This window comes from Rhamphochromis sp. 'chilingali' (genome assembly GCF_963969265.1).
Source record: "Rhamphochromis sp. 'chilingali' genome assembly, chromosome: 9".
Classification (NCBI taxonomy): domain Eukaryota; kingdom Metazoa; phylum Chordata; class Actinopteri; order Cichliformes; family Cichlidae; genus Rhamphochromis; species Rhamphochromis sp. 'chilingali'.
This window is the reverse complement of record NC_137936.1, coordinates 21528912-21550461: the sequence shown is the minus strand read 5'-3', so window position 1 is coordinate 21550461 and position 21550 is coordinate 21528912. Positions and strand designations below refer to the sequence as shown.

The window sequence follows — 21550 nt, the reverse complement described above, 5'->3', positions numbered from 1 at the left end:
ATATACAATAATGGACTTCTATACATTTTACATCAGATTAAAACTTTGGGTGTAAGATTCAGATAATTATTTATTAAAAGCTAGACATTTTAAATGAGAATAAGAAAGAAAAGTATGTCTTTGTGCCCCCTTTTCCCTGTTAATGCCCTATCGGGGCATTAACAGTGGACATGCATATTAGATCGTTTTTTAGTGAAATATAATCCCTCCAGAAAGGCAGGAAAAGCCCGGAAACTTACTTTAAAACTAAATATGTTCCCTAAAACGGTGGACAGAGCTACAGACCCATGACAGCCTTACACAGGTAGCCAGCAGCTATGACCAGCACTACTTGTGGAGTTAATAAAAGGACAGGTAATGTTTGTCGCGCTGTTGCACACACAGCACGCTCGTTTGTTTCAGTTCGTCAGTTGCAACAAGACAGCTTACCAACGTGTACGTAATAAGCTAATACTCCTGTGTGCTACACACTACAGTGCACGCTGTACACCTACTTACTGGTTTTGTCGCATCAGTCTGTCTCTGAGTTAATTTGTGTTTCTCCTACAGCTCCGGACCGCAAAAAATGCGCGTGCTCTTTGTGAGCTCGTTCCCGGCTCGTAACCAGCGCGTTCTGCCGTCGAGGGCGATCATTGGTTAAATGTGATCATGTGACTGATGCAAGCCAGATCCTTTTATTTAGCAAAACTATGATTAATAGTTAAATATTATTGTTGAGGGGCACAGACAGGACTCCGCACGCACACACACATAAAAAAAATAATAATATATATATATATATATATATATATATATATATATATATATATATATATATATATATATATATATATATATATATATATATATATATATATATATATATATACAGTGGCGTGCACAGACATTTTGGGGGGCAAGTGCTCCAGGGGGAAAAAAGGGCACTTTTTGCATATGTGGAAAACCTTTTCTTTGTATAATAAAAAAATCGCACAGGTTAAATGCAATTTGACTTTTATTTTCTCCTTTCTCAGCCTCTCTTTCCTAGGCATTATGCTTGCTGAAATTAGTAAATAAATAGACCAAAATGTATGAGAACGAATAAGACTGACTGTGGTCATTACAAGAACAGGGCAGAATGGTCGTTTTCACAGGCAATTGGGAACTGCCTATTTTTCCTTTAGCAAATTAATGTGTTAATGTTGCCAATATGTTACACCAAAAAAAATTAACATGTCTAACCAGTGCTTCTCAAAACTTTTAACATGCACCACCCCCAACACCGTACCCTTCAAACTACCAATAACAACGTCACTGTTCTGTCACAATCAGGTCACAACACAGTGCGTAAATGTCTGCGAGCATCACTGAGTCAGTAACAACCAGTTAGGCTAAAGACTGCATCTTTAGACAGTTGGACGGTGTTCTAACTTTCTCACAGGAGACACCTACTAAAGACAGTCAAAGACATTAATTTCAATCTTACCAAAGTAGGACAGTAGTTGACGTTAGTTATGGAAAGGCTAATCCACAAAAACGGAGAAACGTCCATAATTCTATTATTCATAATCATGTCAAGGTTTTAGGTTTTTCTGCAGTTCCATCTCTAAAAAGTGTGATGTCTTCCCGTCACTGACTTCAGTTTGAAAACTTTGTATTTATTCACAGATTTCCGTGAGATCATCCTAAAATTTGTAACGAAAAATGGGCTCAAAAGAGCCCTCTGCCTAACGGCATGTAGCCTTAGCCTATAGCATAACGTGATATTTTCAATAGTGTATGCAAAAAGGTCGGAATTGATGGAGAGTGGGGTTGCCTAAATGGTTTAGGTTACATTTTAAATGTGTCGTTTTTTTGTTTATCCATATGGATGGATGGAGGGGTAAGCTGGCAAAGTTTGTCATGTGCAGTTTCTGACAGGCTACTTCACAACAAAACAATTGCAGGTTGGTCTTAGAGGGCAAACAGAATAATTTCACTCGATTCATGGGTTACCTGACTGGTTGGGAAGGGAAAGAGCTGCCGTGTTGTCCGCCGTGGCTCCCAGTCGCTATAGTCAGCCTACTATGCCTACTCCAAGTAGTCCTGTGTCATGCCGCTGCTACACGCCTCACAACAAATGAACTGCAAGCGTGTTCACGTGACACGGTGACAGTGAAAAAGCGACAGGGTTCGGGTGTCTTTGAAGAAGGGGCACAAATCAAGCCATTATTTTCACACCTTTTTAAATCGCGCAGCTTTAAAAAAAAAAAAAATCACGTCTTTCAAAAGGGCACTTTTTTGGACTGAGGGCAAAAGGGCAAGTGCTTCAGCACCACCTCGTCTCTATCTGTGCACGCCAGTGTATATATATATATATATATATATACTATGTGTGTATGTATGGATGATCATTTAAGAAAGAAAACGATGTGTGTGTGTGTGTGTGTGTGTGTGTGTGTGTGTGTGTGTGTGTGTGTGTGTGTGTGTGTGTGTGTGTTTTTCTTTCTTTTCCCGCAGGACAGATACCGAGCACGCCCACACCCACGGAACACCTGTGGGCGTAACGGATTTTGACAGGTAAGCACGTTTCTTCACCGTCATGCTCGCACTGTCCCTATAGGCTGTTGGTCATGTTATAACATCTGCACGCACCGCGAATTGCTACATGTTGAAAGAATTCTATCAGAACAAAAAACAAAACAAAACAAAAAACAATTAAGGAGGGAGCTGGACTTCACTGACTAGTCGGCTGCTGGCCCGACAGTCTTGCAAAGCTCGGTTTGTGGCCTCACAGTCGGACAGTTAGGAAACAATTGGGTAACATTTAGGTAAGCTCGTGCACATCTGCATGACACGGTCCCCAGCCCGTCACTCCAGAAACTCGGGGACTTGTGTCAGTTTTACCATTAGGTAAGCTCTCTGCACAGCAGCATGGCAGACTCTCTGTGCAGACTCTTCCATTCCTCCACAAAGACCACTTCAAAAACTGTAGAAGAGCGTGGCAAGTGGGGCAGCAAAAAGGAGTTCATCCTGTCTGTGGCCGGTGCTATTATTGGACTTGGCAACGTGTGGAGATTTCCATATCTTTGCTACAAGAATGGCGGGGGTGAGTATTTCTGTTATTCTCCCCCTTACTTAACCAAAGTGCAGTGCGATGTCTGAACCTCCGAAACTCTTTGTTCCCATAATAAAAAACAGAGAGAGAGAGAGAGAGAGAGAGAGAAGAAACAGAATGACCAGTAGACTATTGTTTTATTAATCGCAGATGACTTTTTCTTGGTTGGGGGAGGGTCTAATTAGAGGATGAAAAACATATTAAATGGTTGATAAGCAGCTTAGTTTTCATCCCCGTTTCCTTCTGCCCCACAGGTTATTGAAAAAAAAAATACATTGCCAGATTTATTCTGTTTTTTTATTACAAAGAAAGTTGCTTTCGCCTTTTTTTCTAGCCTAATTTGAATTTTACTGATTAATCTGCAGAGTTTTAGGCGCATGACAGAAGCAAACAACAAAAAGTGCGCTGGATCAATGCAACAGTGTTTTGGAACAGGGCAGCAAGTTTACCAATCAGAACAAGTTACAAAGTAAACGCCATGTGATGATCTCAGTGTAATAAGGAGTAAAGTAAGTAAAACATCCCGAAAGTCGTTATATTAGTAAATGTTTACACGAGAAGCAGTCGGTTAAACCATCGTAACAAATGCCACTGGTATATGAAGCTGGACTAGAAAACAAGCTCAAGAACCGCCTTTCAGTCAAAGCGCAGGGCGTGGAGCCGGAGTCAGCGTGGTTTTCACGAGCCAGTCTCAGCGGAGACTACATACCTGTTACGTAACGCAGTACCAAACCGCTGCGGTGCGCAGAAAGTCCCACAGTGCATACTTTTCGCATACGGAGCTTATTATCACCACTACTGGCGCACATCCCAGGACTGCTCCTCACCAGAAAACAGTCTGTCCACACGGATGCACAGACCGTGGAGCTGCTCGTTATAGTGTCGTTAGTTATACCAGGGGCGATTCCAGGATCAGAGCTTTGGGGGTGCTGAGCACCCAGAGAGTTGCCCAGCCAGGCAAGATAAACCTGTCTCTGTCAGTCCCTGCATCCTTAAATGTTGTCCCGACTCCCGAGTTCTCTCTGACTGTCACTTTGGTGCATTTAAACCCCTGTTCCTCCCTGTCCTCATTGTCTGTTGTCTTCATCTCCGTTATCAGTCATCATAATTTTACCATCTCTGTGCAAGTCTGCAAATTTCTTTATTAAATCATACGATTCTTAAATTCATCAAGTCTCTCTGTGCCTGTGTCCTCGTCACAAAACATGACATCACTGTTTTGTACATTTTAACACAATTTAATCCCCACAGTTGTGAAAGAAAAGCAAAACACTTTGCCTGTAACAAAACCATCAAATCTGATAAAGGTTATTTAAATGCTGCAAAAGAAGAATGGATTGGAATAGAAAAAAATACATATCCTAACCTTAATTACTCGGGGAGAATAATGAGTGATGCTCATAGTGAGTAAAAAGTAAACTGAGTGCATTTTATGGACAGAGATTCACTTTTATTGTGTATGTATAATATAATACAGATACATTAAAAAAAACACTCCCAAAACAGAATAAATTATTACAAATAAATTATTACAAAATATTAATAAAAACTATAAAAATGGAGGCAACTTTGCCTGTGGTAGAATGTATACAATGACAACAAATCTTTATTGCAGATACTAATTTTACTAATTTAATAATAATAACTTTGTGTTGTAAGATTTATGAGGTTCATGCTTTCATAGTGGTACTTTTTGGACATTTTTTCTCAGGTGGTACACACTGTAAAAAGTTTGAGAAACACTGATAAGTGTATGTGTGCTTTTGGAAAACATTTAAAGCTGCTGTACAGAATCTTTGAAACAAGATTAAAACATTTTTAGAATATAAACAGAGCATCTGCTTCTCTTTACAGCTCCTCACTCCACCAGGGCTATTTGGCACTTTCTGATAATGTGCAAATGTGATGTACGTACTGCGGCAGTCATACAGGCAACTGGACGGTCCAAAAGTTGGCCTACCTATTACTGTCTGAGGTTTTAGTAGAGTTGTGGCTGAACCACATAAAAATATATCATTAATTTTAATCTCCCCAATCAATTATAATGTTATGTTGGAATGTTGTTAAAGAGGGTCAAAAATGTTTCAACCCAGTTTGTTTTGCAGATTCTGTATAGCAGCTTTAATATAGGGAGAACACAACTTCCAGACTGTGTGAGTAAAATCAGGGTTTTTTTTCTCTTTGTCAGTTTAACAGTTTCTGTTGTGCCTGTCACTGTTCCCTGTCTGTTTTCTTACCTGGTTCTTCCTGACCTTGTACTTTCTCCTCACGTTCCCCTCTGTCCTCTCTCCCTCTTTGGACTGACAATCATACACAAATAGATTGTATTCAATTAGATGAAAAATTACATTAATATGAAAAAAATTCTATTAAGATCACTAATAAAAAGTCCTCTCTCAGTCTACTTTCAACCAAAAGGCAAATAACTAAACCACATGAACATCTAATAAAAGATATAAACATTGAAACACTGATCCAACATTATTCTTGATTGATGGATCATTTGATTTTACACTTTTACCTGAATGTGGCTCCTTTTTTTGAAAAAACCTCCTTATATCCATTATGAACCTGGCTGTCTCTCTGTACACAAACACACACTCACACAACAGGAGTTATAAGGTTAATGGGCATTCAGTCAGTTAGCTAGTTAGTATCCATTTCAAAGAGGACAGTGGTAACCAACAGTAGGCTGCAGACAATTTAAAGTTTTAGATTTTAAATAGGCTGTATACATTTCAATGGGAGCAACAGGACGATCAAAAGTTGCTGACAGAGAAGGACGGATAAGGTAGCAAACATTGTTGGAAAACACGTTTTCAACACTGCAGGTTACCTGGTGTAATGCTTTTCAGCTAAAAAGAAACATGGTCTGACTCCTACCTAACTAAGAGTAACTGAAGGTTAAACGCAGCTAACATGTCCTTTTTAAGTCAGGCACTTACACCCCCACTCCGCTGCGTCTCAGCCACCATGCTCTGGCAGCAAGAGCCCTAGAGCCAGAGTAGGGGAGAGGCGAGCTGGAACAAACCATTTTGGGAGGGGGGTTATCTATACTTTTGTTGTTAAAATTTTATGTCTCAAACAAGTACAGTACTGTATGCTTTTTATATTTTTAGTAGTGTGTCACACAAACAGCGAATGTTCTAAAAAAAAAGTAAGAAATCTTTGGGGGTGCTTTGATTCATTTTGGGGGTGCTGAAGCGCCCCCCAAAAATGGGCTAAAATCGCCCCTGAGTTATACACAGTAGTGGTTTTAGATACGGGCGACACGGGCGGTTCCCGGGGCGGCATCGTGGTGGGGGGCGGCATCACGGGCATCGGCAAAAAAAAATGCTCGTACTCATGCTGCCCCAACGTCAGCCAGGGAATGGCATAGGCACCGATCGGTTTTCTATCGCCCATTTGCTGGGTGTAAGGGCGCCCTCCGTTTGCCAGGTGCGCCTGCTGCTTGCGGCACAGGGAGGAGAGGGCGGGGCGGTAGGGGATTCTCTGGCTGGAGCAGCATCTAATAATAATCAACTCACAAAATAAAAACAAAATAAAAATAAACCAACAAACACGAAAACACCAGACATTATGATACAGAGTCAAAGGAGCTTGCAAAGAAAAGCGTCTGGACTTCTTTAAGTTATTATGATACAGACTTATAATTTGCACCGATGTTTTTTCGAAATTCTGTACCGAAAAGTGAGCGCGAGAGCCCTCGGTGCGCCTGCTCGCTGCTGAAGCCAAAGTAAACTTTATTCTCATCTCCGCTACATACAGTCCAGTATATAGAGAGACGAGACGACAAGGCTCCAGTTACAGCAGTGCAAGTAAACAAACAATATATATAAGAAGAGTAAGAAAATAAATATACACTTTAGGACTCGGGGTAAAGGGATCAATAACAATTTAAAATTTAAAATTTACAGTTTGATGATTTAAAGTCTCACACACAACCCGTCGAAAGGGGAGGGGGCCCGGCTGCTTCCAAATAGAGCACATTTCATTTATAATGTTGTAAATCCAAGCCCATTATCTATTCATGATATGAATCCTGGGTTGTGTGAAATCCCAGAAATAAACTCTAGACAAAGTGAATCTGTGAACTAAGGTGTTGGTCTATTAGGTTATGTTGTGGTGATGGGTGTTCATACTGGAGTGCAAAATTAAAACCAATGGAAGATGGACAAGAAAAGTTCAAAGCCATCAGGTGCTCAGTTTAGAAAAAAGAGAAAAGAAGAGGAGAAACAAGCAAAAGATGCAGGTATGCAGATAATGGCAGGTCATCCTGAAACAATCGGAATCAGAATACTTTATTAATCCCTAAGGAAATTATGTGGGTTACAGTTGCTGCAAGAAGAAATGGTAAAAATAGCAACAGTAACAGACTAAACTCCAAACAATACATTATGTTACAGATTTTAATATTAATTAGTCCTTGTCAATTGTTGATTTGTCCTGTTCTCATTGTATGACGAATTATGATGGCTGTTTGGTGGCTATTTGCATACTATGCATACTCTCTCTCTCTTCACATGTGTGTGTGTGTGTACAACAGATTTATGTGGGTAAATGAAACAAAATTTGTCATCAGAGGATGAAAGATGAAGAGCTTTGGCAGTATTTTCTAAACCAGCGGTCCCCAACCTTTTTTGCGCCACGGACCGGTTTATGCCCAACAATATTTTCATGGACCGGCCTTTGAGGTGTCGCGGATAAATACAACAAAATAAAACTAGTACCGGTACCGAAAAAAAGAAAATTTATTCATAACACACGTGAAAAGACCCAGGAAAACCAAGTAAACGATGAAAACGATAACAAAATAACGCTGAAAACTGATAAAACCCCTGAAAACTATACATTTCACACCTGAGCCTCAACTCTTGCGGCCCGGTACCAAACGACTCACGGACCGGTACCGGTCCGAGGCCTGGGGGTTGGGGACCGCTGTTATGTATGTATGTATGTCAATTTTAATGAGATTTATAACAAGAAGAGGAGCGATTTGGCACCAAAAACAGGTTCTGTGCCTCGACAGCTGCAAATATTAATCTCAAAGAGGGTTAAAGGCCACATTTACCAGCAAGTTTACTTCAGCTGCCAGAAAGGTGTGAAAGAATGTGTTCTTTGACACTTCAGTAAATTACTTACAGCTCTTTCTGCTGCCTTCCCTCCAGAAATACATGATACTTTCAGATTTCAACATGTAAGCTAAATCAAACCCAGCCTGTCCCGTCTCAGGAACAGGAGCTGCAGCCCAGGAGTCTTGACTTTGCCTTTTTTTAAAATGTTAAATAAAGCCAGGTTGGCAGAGTACAAATTTGTTAAACTGGACACTTTAGAACAGGATCTCAAGAGCGACTGGGTTTCTAAATCTACCCGCAAGCTTGACTTGCTGTATCACCTTTGTTTACTTGTTATACCTAAAAAATGTTGAAGAGTTTAAATTTTTAGAGGTTACCTTAGGTTTCACCCTTACATTAAGAAATCAAGCCTAACACAAGTGGTGTTTCAAATAGATCCCACAGGTGTATCTGCTAAAAAATCTCAGCCTCAAGGTCAGGGGTCAGAAGTCAAGTTTTCTAAAAATCTTGTGGATATGATAACTCAAGAAGGAAGTTACCTAACATTTTGAAATCGATACCACAAGTGCATTTACTAAAAATCTCCAACGAGTTCGAATCTCAGTGACCTTGAACTAAAGGTTAGAGGTTAGAGGTCAAGTAGTGATACCACAGGTGCATCTATTAGCAGGCTGTGCCACAGCCAGTATTTTAATTGTTGTATAATTCTGTATGTCTGATTAACACTTTGATACATTTTGCATAATTTTCCATTTGTCAGCATGTGTATCTGTTACGGTTTGGAGGAGGACTCAAGCACAGGACTCCGGTTCTGATGCTCACAAGAAGGATTTATTTACAAGTCACCAGGTGTATATACAAGAATGTGCGGGGGGGTGTTATATACAGCTGAGTGGGGGGAGAAGGGGTCTCCAGGGAAGTCCAAGGGAAAGCACGCGTTCTTCAGAATATCCACTCACACGATCACAGGCTCACACTCCGACACTGCCACACAGGAATCACACGGGGAAAAATCCAGGAAGCTCTGTAGACAGGGAGACAGGGTTAAGAACGACGCACAGAGGAAAACACTCTTAACTAAACTTGTTGTAGCTTGACTTCACTAACGCGTGGTAGACAACGATCCAGCGACGAACAGCAGTCACCTCCTGGCTTAAATGCTGCTCCAGGTGTCTCATCTCCCGAGGGCGTGGGCTGAGGGCGTGAACCCACAGTGAGTTCTGCCCCGGCGAGAGAGAAGAGGAAGAGAGAGAGAGAAACAGAGAGGGCTGATCAGCGTGCAGCTGATCCGCCTGGCCGTGACAGTATCTGTAGGTATGCATGTATGTGTGTGTGCTTGCACATGCATGTAGGTGTGAGTCTTGGCATGTCTCTGCTGATAGACTTTATAAATCCGTCTCTCTGGACAGCAAATGGAATTGAGCTAACAGCTGAATCAGATAAAGAGCATTGATCCCCTTGTGTGATTCATTAAACAGTTAAACTGAAAGATACTATTTTGCTTGGTTATCAGGAGGATATAATGTCGTTACTGTATTTCGTCCCTGTTATTTTAACTGTTAACATTTGCTGCCCTCAAAGCAGAGCCAATCCATATGTTGTTTACTGTTTATTTTTTCCTACCTCTAGGTGCTTTCTTAATTCCTTATGTCCTGTTCCTTGTGACCTGTGGCATACCTCTATTTGTGCTGGAGACGGCACTGGGCCAGTACACCAGTCAAGGGGGGATCATGTGCTGGAGGAAGGTCTGCCCCTTGTTTGAAGGTGAGCTAACCACTGGGATTGTGGTGAAGCAGATCAATGAAGAAAAACTGAGGTAATGCAATGTTAACAGTTATGTTGTTTCCAGGCATGGGATACACCAGCCAAATGATCATTTTCTATGGAAGTATCAGCTATATTGTGATTTTAGCCTGGGCTTTTCTCTACTTGTTCTCTTCCTTCTCTGGAGAGTTGCCATGGGCCACCTGTAATAACACCTGGAACACGAGTAAATTCAATTTTCTGTCCCACATATACATCAACAAATTACTGACTTAATTGGTAAATGAATTGGAAGTATGTAAAGATTGGATTGAAATGTTAATATGCAAATATTCACACAACTATACATTTATGAAATACTAAAGCTAATGTTCACAATATTTAATGCAGTATTCACTTGTTGATGTGTCAGCAGAGCGTGTTTAACAAGATTTTGATACATTTCAGATCGTTGTGTAGAAATTAACAACTACAATACTACTGCCAACTGGACATCACCTGTGAATGCATCATCTTCTGTTTTAGAGTTTTGGCAGTAAGTCACAAATCAGAGATAATTTGTTAACAATCCTCAATATTGTTTCAAAATGTATGTAAATTCAGATACGTATATTACATGCATTATATGGCTGTTAGCATTAATGGTAATTAATGGTAATTTATCATGTAGTTTGGAGGGCTTCACATTCACTATATTAAGTAGACCTAGTTAGTACAAGGGTAGATCCATTTTTTTTTTTTTGCCTTCAGAACTCCCTTAATTCTTTATACCATAGATTGAACAAGGTGCTGGAAACATTTCTCAGAAATTTGCACCACATCCCAAAGGTGCTGTATTGAATTGAGATCTGGGTACTGTGGAGGCCAGAGGGGTACTCAATGTCATATTCAAGAAACTATTTTGAGGTAATTAGAGCTTTGTGACATGGTGCATTATCCTGCTGGAAGCAGCCATCAGAAAACGGGCACATTGCGATCATAAAGGGATGGACATGATTAGCAACAAAAGTCAGACAGGCTGCAGTATTTGAACATCGCTCAATTCATGTTGTTTACGTCAGTTCATGTTGTTTACCATCTGAATGTGTGAGCAAAAATCAAAGCTCATCAAATCAGGCAAAACTTTTCTAGTCTTCAGTTGACCGACTCTGGTGAACTTACTGGAACTATAGCCTCAGTTTCCTGTTTGTAGGTGTTTGGAGTGGCACCCAGTATGGTCTTCTGCTGCTCTCCATCTGCTTTCATGTTTGATGCATTTTGTATTCAGATATGGTCTTCTGCACGCCTTGGTTATAACAACTAGTAATTAGGGTTACCAATTAGCGGTATTGGGGTATTGGCCTTGTTGATGACCTCTGGCATCAGCAAGCTAATGGTTTTCTTTGACCATTAGCTATAAACTGTGGATGGTGGCATAATCCCAGTAGATTAGCGGTTTCTAAAATACTCGAGCTACAACTGGCTTATCTGTAATCATGTTCAGAGTCATGTAATTCGCACTTCTTTCTCTTGTTGATGATCACTTTAAAGTTCAGCAGGTTGTTTTGACCACATCTAAGTGCATGAATGCACCGACTTGCTGCTATCCTGCTGGCTGATTAGATATTTACATTAATACAGTTGTACCTAATAAAGTGGCCAATGAGAGTAAGTGTCATTAATTATTGTTTTTCTCTGGCTTTAATTGCTATGATAAGGGACTATGATAACAGATCTTTTTTGCAAAACACTTATTTGCTACTATTTGATGAGTACTATAATAAGTATCATTTGATACTCATTATAGTATTCTGTGTATACTGACATATACTTTATAACACCAGTATAGTTTTTAAAGAATTTTACTTGACTTTTTAAAATGAGAAGTACAAATCTAGAGGAAATTATAGGTTAGGAGTAGTATGAAATGTCATGTGTCTGTTAAGCAGGGTTAAACTGTTATGACACATTTAGAATGTGTAGAACACCAAAACTAAATTAAAAATCTTACAGAAATATCCCACATTTTGATAAATGTTTAGTGTGAAGATGCTTTAGATACAAGTAGTAGGGTCTGTTACTTCTTTTGACATTTTGCTGTCAGTGTGTAGAGATCTACAAACTGTTAAACTGATGTCTCAGTCACTAATGCCCCTGGCATTAAACACTTAATTTGGCCATAATAACTGAAAACACCCATGTACTGAAGGTGTGAAGGGCTTTTAATTGCATGTTGAAGCTTGTGTCATTCTAAATAGTTTCATGAGCTTTAACTTCAACAGACCTTTCATGCCGAACCCAGTGACTTGTCAATCTATATGTAAGTACTTAAGTAGTCCACTGTGTAAGTATGCTGACATCAGTTTTCTAGCCACACTCACTGAATCTTCATTTTTAAAGTCTTTGTGAATTAACTAGATTCAAATTTTTACAAAAGAGTAGGTTTTACCCAACTACATACATTGGTTTAAAAGACCTTTCCATACACTGATAGTACGTCTTCTTTCAGGCGTCGGGTGTTGAATATATCCAGCGGCATAGAGAACTTGGGAACCATACAGTGGGACCTTTCTCTGTGCCATCTTCTAGCCTGGGTCATCTGCTACTTTTGTGTTTGGAAGGGAGTAAGATCCACGGGAAAGGTAACACTAAAAGGAAAAATGTTGAGTCGCATTTTATACCCTCAGCAGTTTTCAGCAGTTGTCACTGGCTTTCAGGTTCTTCAGGGAATCATTCAGATTCATTTCATGTTGCACAGTGTCTTTGTAGCTGTTGCCAATTTTATTGTGAAAATCTAATTTTCATTTATTTGGAGTTTTCTAGAGATAGACAGATGTTTTGCATACTTTCTAATCTGGATTTGTAAACTTTTAGGCACACCTGTTTCCTCAATTTCCCTTCACGACCTTTGTATATCCGTTAGTTGTGTAAGCATGAAATTACATCACCTACTGACATAAAATGCGGTTAAGTTGTTGTGTAGTGAGGTGAGATGATCAGTGGCTGCTGTTATAAAAATCCCAAATTGTTTCGGTACTGAGCTCAAATTACTTACTTGCTACTACTTGTTCTCAGAGTGATTAAGGTGTGGTGTGAAGAAAAATGAAATGATCAGAACTCCCAGACGTCCACTGCTTTTTTTCCCCCTTCAGGCTGCCGCCATGGCAGTCGTTCAGTCTCACATTTGCACATGCCTGGCTATCATACAGTATATTCGAACCACACCACAACACATAACAGCCGAAGTTGGCACAAAAGAGGGTTATGAAAGCAAGTTTTGCAACTGTTATGGACAATACAGCCTCCTTTTAATAAACAAAGGAAAATATAGCAATATTATATTCTTGTACTTCTTTATGTTATTTCTTGGTCCAATGTGTCGCACATGATTTAAATTCTGGTCATGGAAGTCGCAGTTAAATAAGAATGGTATTATGCATTTGGTGTTACCTCCAAAGACCAAATGCAAATATTCACACAACTGTGAATATTGTTCACAGTTGTGGGACTTGTTGAATAATATCTTGATGCTGACATTAACAGCATGGCCTCATCATAGCGTGTGGTCATAAACAAGTAATCCTTAATTTAAAACCTAATTTATTTTTTATATATATACAGGCAACATATTTCACAGCCACGTTCCCCTTTGTCCTGTTAATCATGCTGTTTGTCAGAGGAATGACCCTTCCTGGAGCCTTCCATGGTATCAAGTACTACTTGTATCCCAATCCTGAACGGCTCGCTGACCCACTGGTATGATTCAGCCTCATTTCTTAATCGTGTCAGACATTTCTGCAGCGGTGTTTATGAACTAATAACTTGGTTTACAGGTCTGGATGGATGCTGGAACACAAATATTTTATTCTTATGCCATATGTTTGGGATGCCTAACTACACTTGGGAGCTACAACAAGTACAACAATAACTGTTACAGGTGAGCTCCTCACGAAGATGTGACAAACATTTTAGTTTGTATGTCAGTGGCTGTCTCCAAATACTTTGCCACTAAATGTGTTTACAGCAGCTTTCTTACTTTCTGAAAGGCTTTAGCACTGGTCTAAGTAAATAACACATCAAGAAAACACATACTTGAAAATGATTTTGATTACAGCCCTTGTAATATGTGCATCCATTACCCCTTCTATTTTTATTAACCTTTAAGCACAGGTAGACATTCAGTCACCGTACAAAGCACTTTTCTATCTTACTAACCTCTTAAAGCACTTTAGACTACAGATCACATTTTAATCACACATTCATGTAGTGCTTTATTCCATGCACTTTATTATTTATGTATTCTATGGGCAGACTCCAGTAAAACCATACTGGATTACTGGCGACCGCAGTCCTTGTTTTTTGCTCTCAAGGAGATCCCTGAGAATCTGTAGCAGCTGTAGAACTGGTTTATAAACATCTGCACTGAACTCACTAAGGCTGCAAAGAAAAGCAATCTGTGCTGAGAAGCACCTTGTTAACTGAATTAGCACCTCAAGCACTACCGCAAACAGAATATTAACCAGTGGGTAACAATGAAAGTGTTTCCCACAGCCCATTATCTTTTTGTTGTCTTAAAGAAAATAGTGACATTATGCTTTCTTTCTGATTTGCAGAGACTCCTTTTATCTTTGTTTGTTGAACAGCGCGACCAGCTTCATGTCAGGCTTTGCCATTTTCTCAGTTCTGGGTTACATGTCGCAAAAGCAGGGTGTCGACATTGCTACAGTCGCTGAGTCAGGTACGGATGTCAGTCTGAAAAGTATTTGAGTCTGGCTTTTTTTTTTTTACCTCATCCATTATGCAAAAAATAAAGACAGATTAACATGAAAGCTTGTGATTTAGTTTCAAAGTTGATCCAAGTACAACTCTGGACACAAGAATTTTTAAAAGAGCTTCTTTAACACTGCAAGCAGATTAGTTCTTTCACACAACACATGCATCAAATTGAAAAAAGAGGAAAATGTCATCTAAATGTTCTCAAGATAATATCATGAACTCAGCTGGATCCAGCAGCTCAGTTCATGGAAGCAGTTTTCAGCCTTGGTCGAGGTGTATGAGCTCTTATTTTTCATTTTTATAGTTAGGATTTTTAGACCTAAATTTTAAAATTATCCACAAGCATACAGGATCAGCTCTGGCACTACTGACTTTGACAATATAAGGCATGATGCTGGGGAATTTTCACAAGCATGGAATGATTGTCCCTTATTTCCCAAGACTTGGAGCAGCTTGTGCTTGTAATGCTGAAATGTCTGTACTCCATGCTGTGTAGTGTGTGCTCAACTACTGCCAACCAAAATTGAGTAAGAATGCCACCCAGGGTTTCTGTAGTCAATAACAACCCCAACACATGAATGCAGCACACATTTTATTATCAGATGGTCTGTCAGTCAATATCATAGAGCAATATTTGTATTTTTGGCCATCAGGCTGTTCTATTTAGCAGTAGCAATAATTAGTTATTGTTAATATTTCTTCCCTCACACCCAACTGGTCACAGCAGATAGCCGCCCCTCCCCTGAGTCTGCTTCTGCCGAAAGTTTCTTATCATAAAAAGGACGTTTTTCCTTCCCACTGTTGCCAAAGCGCTTGCTCATAGAGGGTCAAATGATCGTTGTAGTTTTTTTCCTTTTTTCTCTGTATTATTGTTGAGTCTTTACTTTAAAATATTAAGTGCCTTAAGGACACTGTTGGAAACATAAACCTAATGCATCTATCTTTCCCGGCTGTTGTTTTGAACTACTATGTACAAAAAAACACTACTATTATGGAAAATGTTGTTTTCCATTAACTACAACCTGCTTTCTGGAGGCATATTGCATCCCTCAAGGGACTATGCATGCCTTTTCTATCTACATAAAGTACACCGTCTTTCAAGGTTTTACATTTCAGTAAATTTAAAAAAGGCAGAAGCAGTGTATGAAAAACTAAGTGGACTGAATGTTTTATTAGCTTGTGGAACCATCTTTAGCAGGAATAACTGAAGCAGTTGTTTTCTGCATTACTTTCTCGCATCATTCTGGAGGAATCGTAGCGCTCCCTGCTTCTTAAAACATAGCTTCTCTTCACTGAGGTTTACGGACATTCATTTATTCGCAGCTCTCTTAAGGTAGCCACACAGCATTTCTGACTTCTTAATTTCAGCTTGAATTTAGGCCTATTTAAATGTATATAAGAAATCAGCACCTTACTGGTAATTCATTTTCTATTCCTACCATTTAACATGTTTCAGATTTATTTGATCCAATCTGCATTTCCTTAACAATTGTACAACTCCGTAATGATCATAAAGTTGTCATTTAGAGACACTTTGGCATCTGTTTCACTTTGTAGGTCCAGGCCTTGTTTTCATAGTCTACCCACAAGCTGTGACCCTGCTGCCTTGGCCTCAGGTCTGGTCTGTGTGCTTCTTTGCCATGATCATCTTGTTAGGAATAGATGGTCAGGTGAGTTGCAGTTTTTTTATATCTCCTAAGAAAATGTAATGCAGTATTGTTTTTTTTTTTCTTCTGGTTAACTTACCTCGACACTAACCTGTCTTTGTGTAATTCTCAAGTTTGCAGGTCTTGAAAGCATCATGACCTCTTTGACAGATGTCTTCCCCTCCCATTTAAGGAAAGGATATCACAGAGAGCTTTATCTGATGCTGATCTGTGCGCTTTGCTATCTGTTTGGCCTGTTATTGGTGTCACAGGTGAGATGTTTAAAAACAGCATAATTATTATAACTTTCATGCCTGAAATTCATTTCATAAAAGTTGGAACAGTGGCAATGCAAGACTGGAAAAATGTAGTGCTACAAAAAAATGATGGTTGTGTAAATCTGAATATTTAATGGCATCTGCTTTTATATGGATCTTGTTCAGTGTTTTTGTAAATGCCCCAGGCTTGGTGGGCTTGGTATCACGGGTATAACAAAATGGAAATCAAAACAAGGGAAGCACAAAAATCACATGTCTGCATGTGCTCAGGGGAGTCTGGGTGTCCTGCGAGGACACTTCAGGTGTATGTGGTACTGGGCCCGTTGCTGTGGACTTTTAGTTCCTTCACAACAATAGTGAAACCCCGCTTTGAATTAATAGCAATGTCAGGTTTGGTGGGTGTTGAATTCCCTTTGTTTCTGATTCTGTTCAAAATTCTTATTAATACATTTGTGTGAGACATAATGGACTCATGATCACAACCTTGCTTTTTGTGTATGATGTGATCCTTCAGGCTTCATCAAGTGGCAGTTTGCTGGCAAATGGGGAGCAGCAATGATGAGAATTACCACCTTGAAGTCTGATTGGATTGGAATGCCTGCTCCAAGTTGGTTGGCATTGCTGCCACATGTAGAAAAGTTCAAGTACCTCAGGGTCTTGAGTGGGGAGAGTGGTAGGAACAGTGACAGGGATGTTCATAGCCTCACTTATAACCACGAGCTATGGGTTGTGGTCAAAAGGACAAGATTGGAAATAATTAGCAAAAATGGATGTACGTTGAAGGGCATCTGGGACTTAGGCTTACAGTTACAGAGCAGTTTGGTCAATTTGTAGGCAAGGTGTTTTTAGAAGGGTTAGGAAGGATGGCCCAGGCAGGACACAACAGAGTGATGGGGGTGTGGGAATCTCATCAACCCAGACCTGAGTGGAGAAGCGGCTGTCTTTCAAAACTGCAGCAAATGGTTTCTTCAGTTCACAAAGAGCATATTAACCTAATTAACCTAATTTATTGGTAAACATGCCCCTGTCTGGAGATTTATGAAATTTGTTGATGAGATTTTGTCCTAATGCTTCTTTTAGTATAATATAGAGTTCACTTTGCTTTCTAAGTTTGTAGGATATCAAAGTTGTTGATATACTAGATAATAAGTGTGAATAGCTTCAAGATTAACATGATGAATGTTTTAATTTTAGGCTGGTGCATACATTCTGCAGATCTTCGATCACTATGTTTGCAGCGGTCCTACTCTGCTGCTGATGGCAATTTTCCAGTCAGTTACGATTGGATGGATTTATGGTAAGACAAAATTATTATTGTTATAAAAGTCTTTGGTTTGTATGTCTTTTTATAGTGACGTCCTAATAGCTGTCCACTATTATTACCAAAATATATCTTGTAAATCTCTATACATGCTGTATATACATACACATGTAGGGCTGGATTTACAGCACAAAGCATTTTTGGTAATTTAAAAGCAACTGTCAGGACCTGCTAAAGAGGCACAGTATCAACTGAAAGATGGGGATGCAGGTTTTTTTGCTATTGAACTTATTGCATCTTATCGTATCTGCAGAAATCTTGAAATGTACTGAATTTAATGCAGACAAAAGCAGGTCTGTTTTCATACCTGATGCAGTGTTTTTTGGAAGATATTTGCGACATGTTATTATTTGCATAATCAGCACGAGTGGATAGCTGAATGGTGTGAGTCCCCAAGCCCCCCACACCCAGCCCTGTATCTTTTTTTCTTATATTTATCTTTCAAGGAGTCAGATTATCTTATTATATTTTTTAAGTTGTCTTGAATAATACTCCAGGCTTTCTGAAGGTATTTCAAGGTTTTTCTTTGGACGTTGGCTGTTTTCACTTATTGTCAGTCCAGTTCTTGTACCGGCCCATTTTCAGAGGAATGTTTTATTTTGTTTGTTAAACACATAACTCAAGGGATGAACTAGTGTTGTGTCTACAAATAAAATACAAGCAAATAACTGATTTTATATTGTATCTTCAGGCAAAAACATAATTTATTCCCTTTTCTTTGGTTGATTTTATGACAAAATAGCATAAAGTAGTATTTTTGTACCAACAAGGTGATTCTCAAAGACCTATTAGCTGAAAACCTGGCATATATTAGCATGGTATGCAGTGTGTCCTTAAAATAATTTGAGGAACCTGAACAATTGACAAAGACCTCCTCCTTAAAGGAAGCTGAGAGTTTACAGCCCATATTCACTGTATAACTCATTTGAAAAAGCGGTCATTGTAAAAACCTTAAAAATATAATTTTGTTGTGGGGAAATATTAAAAGTTAAACACAAGTTTCTTTCTAGTAAACTGTCTCTGTTCTAGGTGCCGATCGCTTCTACACCAACATTGAGGACATGATTGGATACAGACCTCTGTCACTGATCAAGTACTGCTGGCTCTATGCCACCCCTCTCATTTGCAGTGTAAGTTTCTAAAGCAGCTTCTGTAAACAGTTTATCAGTATGCTCTATTCTCATAAGATAAGATGAGATAAGCTTTATTAGTCCCACATATGGGAAATTCATCCCATAATGTTTATTATTTATATGTTTTCTTTTGAAGGGAACACTTATATTTTTGCTCCTGAGGTACACCCCTCTGAAGTTCAACAACACATACATGTATCCTTGGTGGGCTTACTGCATTGGCTGGTTCCTCGCGCTGTCGTCACTTTCTATGGTCCCAGTCACTATGATCTACAAACTGGCCAAAGGAAGAGGGAGTCTCTGGCAGGTCAGTGATGTTGTTAGTGTCGGCTGTTAGTGATAATAACTGATAATACCTGATAATAACTGACAATATTAATTCCTTTACCAAGCGTCTGAAGACCAGCTCCCAGCCTGCAAGTGATCTTCGAGGAATGGAAAAGGAAATGATAAATGTCCATGATTCACTACGTGCCCCAAAATAACTGTTCAGCCTTATTCACTGAAATGCAAATCTTTAAATGTACCTTTTAATTTGCGTTTTAAATAATACTTAAGGTGTGGGTCCTCTATTATGCACATATATGGTGGCTGGTATTAATATTTTTTATAAGGTGAAAGGGTCTATCTGAAGCACGAAATGTCTGAATATCTGTTAGAGGCTGAATGTATAAAATACTACACTGATATGGAGCCTCTGATATGACTTTAATTTGCATTTCAAATACCTCAAACCCTAACAATAACATTTTTACTTGACTTTTTACTTTAAACTCACTACGAACACAGACGTTGAGATTGAAAAGAAACTTACAATTATTATTTATAGACCAACACAGTGAATAGAGATTTTAAAACTAGTGCTGTCGGCGTTAAATCTTGTTAGAATGACGTTAACACCATAACCGCATTAACGCAGCAAATTTCCGTTAACGCGGATCGCCATGGTGACAACGCGCCGTGCAGCCCCTCGCACCGTGACAAGTTTTTTTTTCTTTTTTAGAAACATAAAAGCAAGGTCTTTTAGTGTTTAAAAGTATTGAGCTGAAAACACATATTCACAGTTTAACACGTTTTTATGATGATCACTTTTTTAATGATTTCCTACATCAACTGCTACTTCTGTTGTGTTTTTGTGATGTTTCATGGAAATCTGGGTTATTTTAACACAACGTTTTTATATATTCATACAAATTGAAAAGTAAAAGGCTGTTTTTCTGTTCCTCTCTCAGTCAGAACCTGTTTTAAAAACTATATCTATCATCATTCTGGCATTAAGTTCTAAATACTTAAATAACATGGGGACCTGCGTAGAAACACCTTCATAACATTTAAAATGAAAAAGATTAGCTTCACTAAGCTTGTAGCTTTATTTTGGTTACAGCTACAACATACAAGATACAAAATGCTTTATAACATACGCATGAAAAATAAAAACTTACATTTCATAGAACAAAGGTCAACATTGCTACATGCTGACATGCTAAGTAATGCCAAGGATCGCACATCAAGTTTTCAGTGTTCTGAACCTTTTTTATGTTTATATTCCTATAGTTTTTTGGCTGAAATACACTGAATGTAAGCAACAGAGGTCAGTTTTGTTTTTGTTTTTTACTTCAGACTCCTTTAGTGCCCCCTCCTTTTTTAATTACCTGGAACTGAGGAGTAACTATGAAATTGTGTCCTTTGGAAAGATTTCTCCTTGACGTTTTCTGGTATGTGTTTCATGTTGCTTGTGCTACACACACATATCAGGAAACACTAGGCCTAACGATCCGTATGTATTTTAAGCATTCAGAGTATATTTCATGATATTCTTTTTTTTATCAACATGTATAATAAACCAAATAAATATTGCTCTTCAAGTCTGTCAAAAAGTGGTTAATGTTTGCTCCTTACATTTATAACTGAACTCCTACTTTTACTTTAAGGTGCATTGTATTTTCTTGGATTATTGTATTGGTTACAATACTTTTTAAATGTGTCTTGATATTTGACCTTGAATTTGTATAATAAAATACTTTGGGGAATAATTTAGCTTTCACTGTGAAAGCTTTTCTGTAATTTAAGTGAATGTGTTGAGAGAGTGTGACAGATACAGACTCTATGGTGCAGGCCAATCCATGACTGATCAGTTTCCATTGTGTCTTTGGAGCATTGACAGATCGTTTGGGCTTGTTGTCATGCTAGAAAATAAAACTGTTGCCAATCACATGCTTTCTAGATGGCATTGCATGGTGGATGACAATCTGATGGCACCTTTCTGTGTTCATAATTACATTAATTTGAAAAAATCCCAAACAACTGGCTGAAATTCAGCTCCTCCAACATGCTTTACAGATGTTTGTAGACACTCGTTGTGTCTCTCCAGAGCTTTCATTTTACAGATATGCAGTAATCAATATTTGATTGATGCTGCTCGTCATTTAATTGCTCTCGTGGTTTTATTCTTGTTCCTTGCGGAGTTAAAACTTATAACCAATACACATTGTAATAATCAAT

General features: G+C 38.9%; 1 protein-coding gene across 1 annotated transcript; it reads left to right on the top strand.

Annotated features, from left to right (window-relative positions):
* The first annotated feature begins 2595 nt into the window (after window positions 1-2595).
* Window positions 2596-21516, top strand: LOC308402723 (sodium- and chloride-dependent GABA transporter 2-like). The gene is made up of 14 exons (XM_080891797.1): window positions 2596-3067; window positions 9781-9915; window positions 10001-10141; window positions 10363-10450; window positions 12404-12536; window positions 13516-13650; window positions 13728-13831; window positions 14508-14632; window positions 16228-16340; window positions 16451-16588; window positions 17789-17891; window positions 18945-19045; window positions 19185-19355; window positions 19441-21516. The coding sequence occupies exons 1-14, from the start codon at window positions 2893-2895 to the stop codon at window positions 19531-19533; spliced, it is 1755 nt and encodes a 584-aa protein (XP_080747923.1). The 5' UTR covers window positions 2596-2892; the 3' UTR covers window positions 19534-21516.
* Window positions 21517-21550: the final 34 nt, after the last annotated feature.

What these genes read in the sequence shown, in the direction of transcription:
- LOC308402723 (XM_080891797.1), top strand. Translation starts at nt 2,893, where the DNA reads ATGGCAGACTCTCTGTGCAGACTCTTCCATTCCTCCACAAAGACCACT. An exon ending in GGTCTGCCCCTTGTTTGAAG is followed by an intron (nt 9,916 to 10,000) that starts GTGAGCTAACCA and finishes TGTTGTTTCCAG; the next exon opens with GCATGGGATACACCAGCCAA. An exon ending in GCCTGTTATTGGTGTCACAG is followed by an intron (nt 16,589 to 17,788) that starts GTGAGATGTTTA and finishes TTTTAATTTTAG; the next exon opens with GCTGGTGCATACATTCTGCA.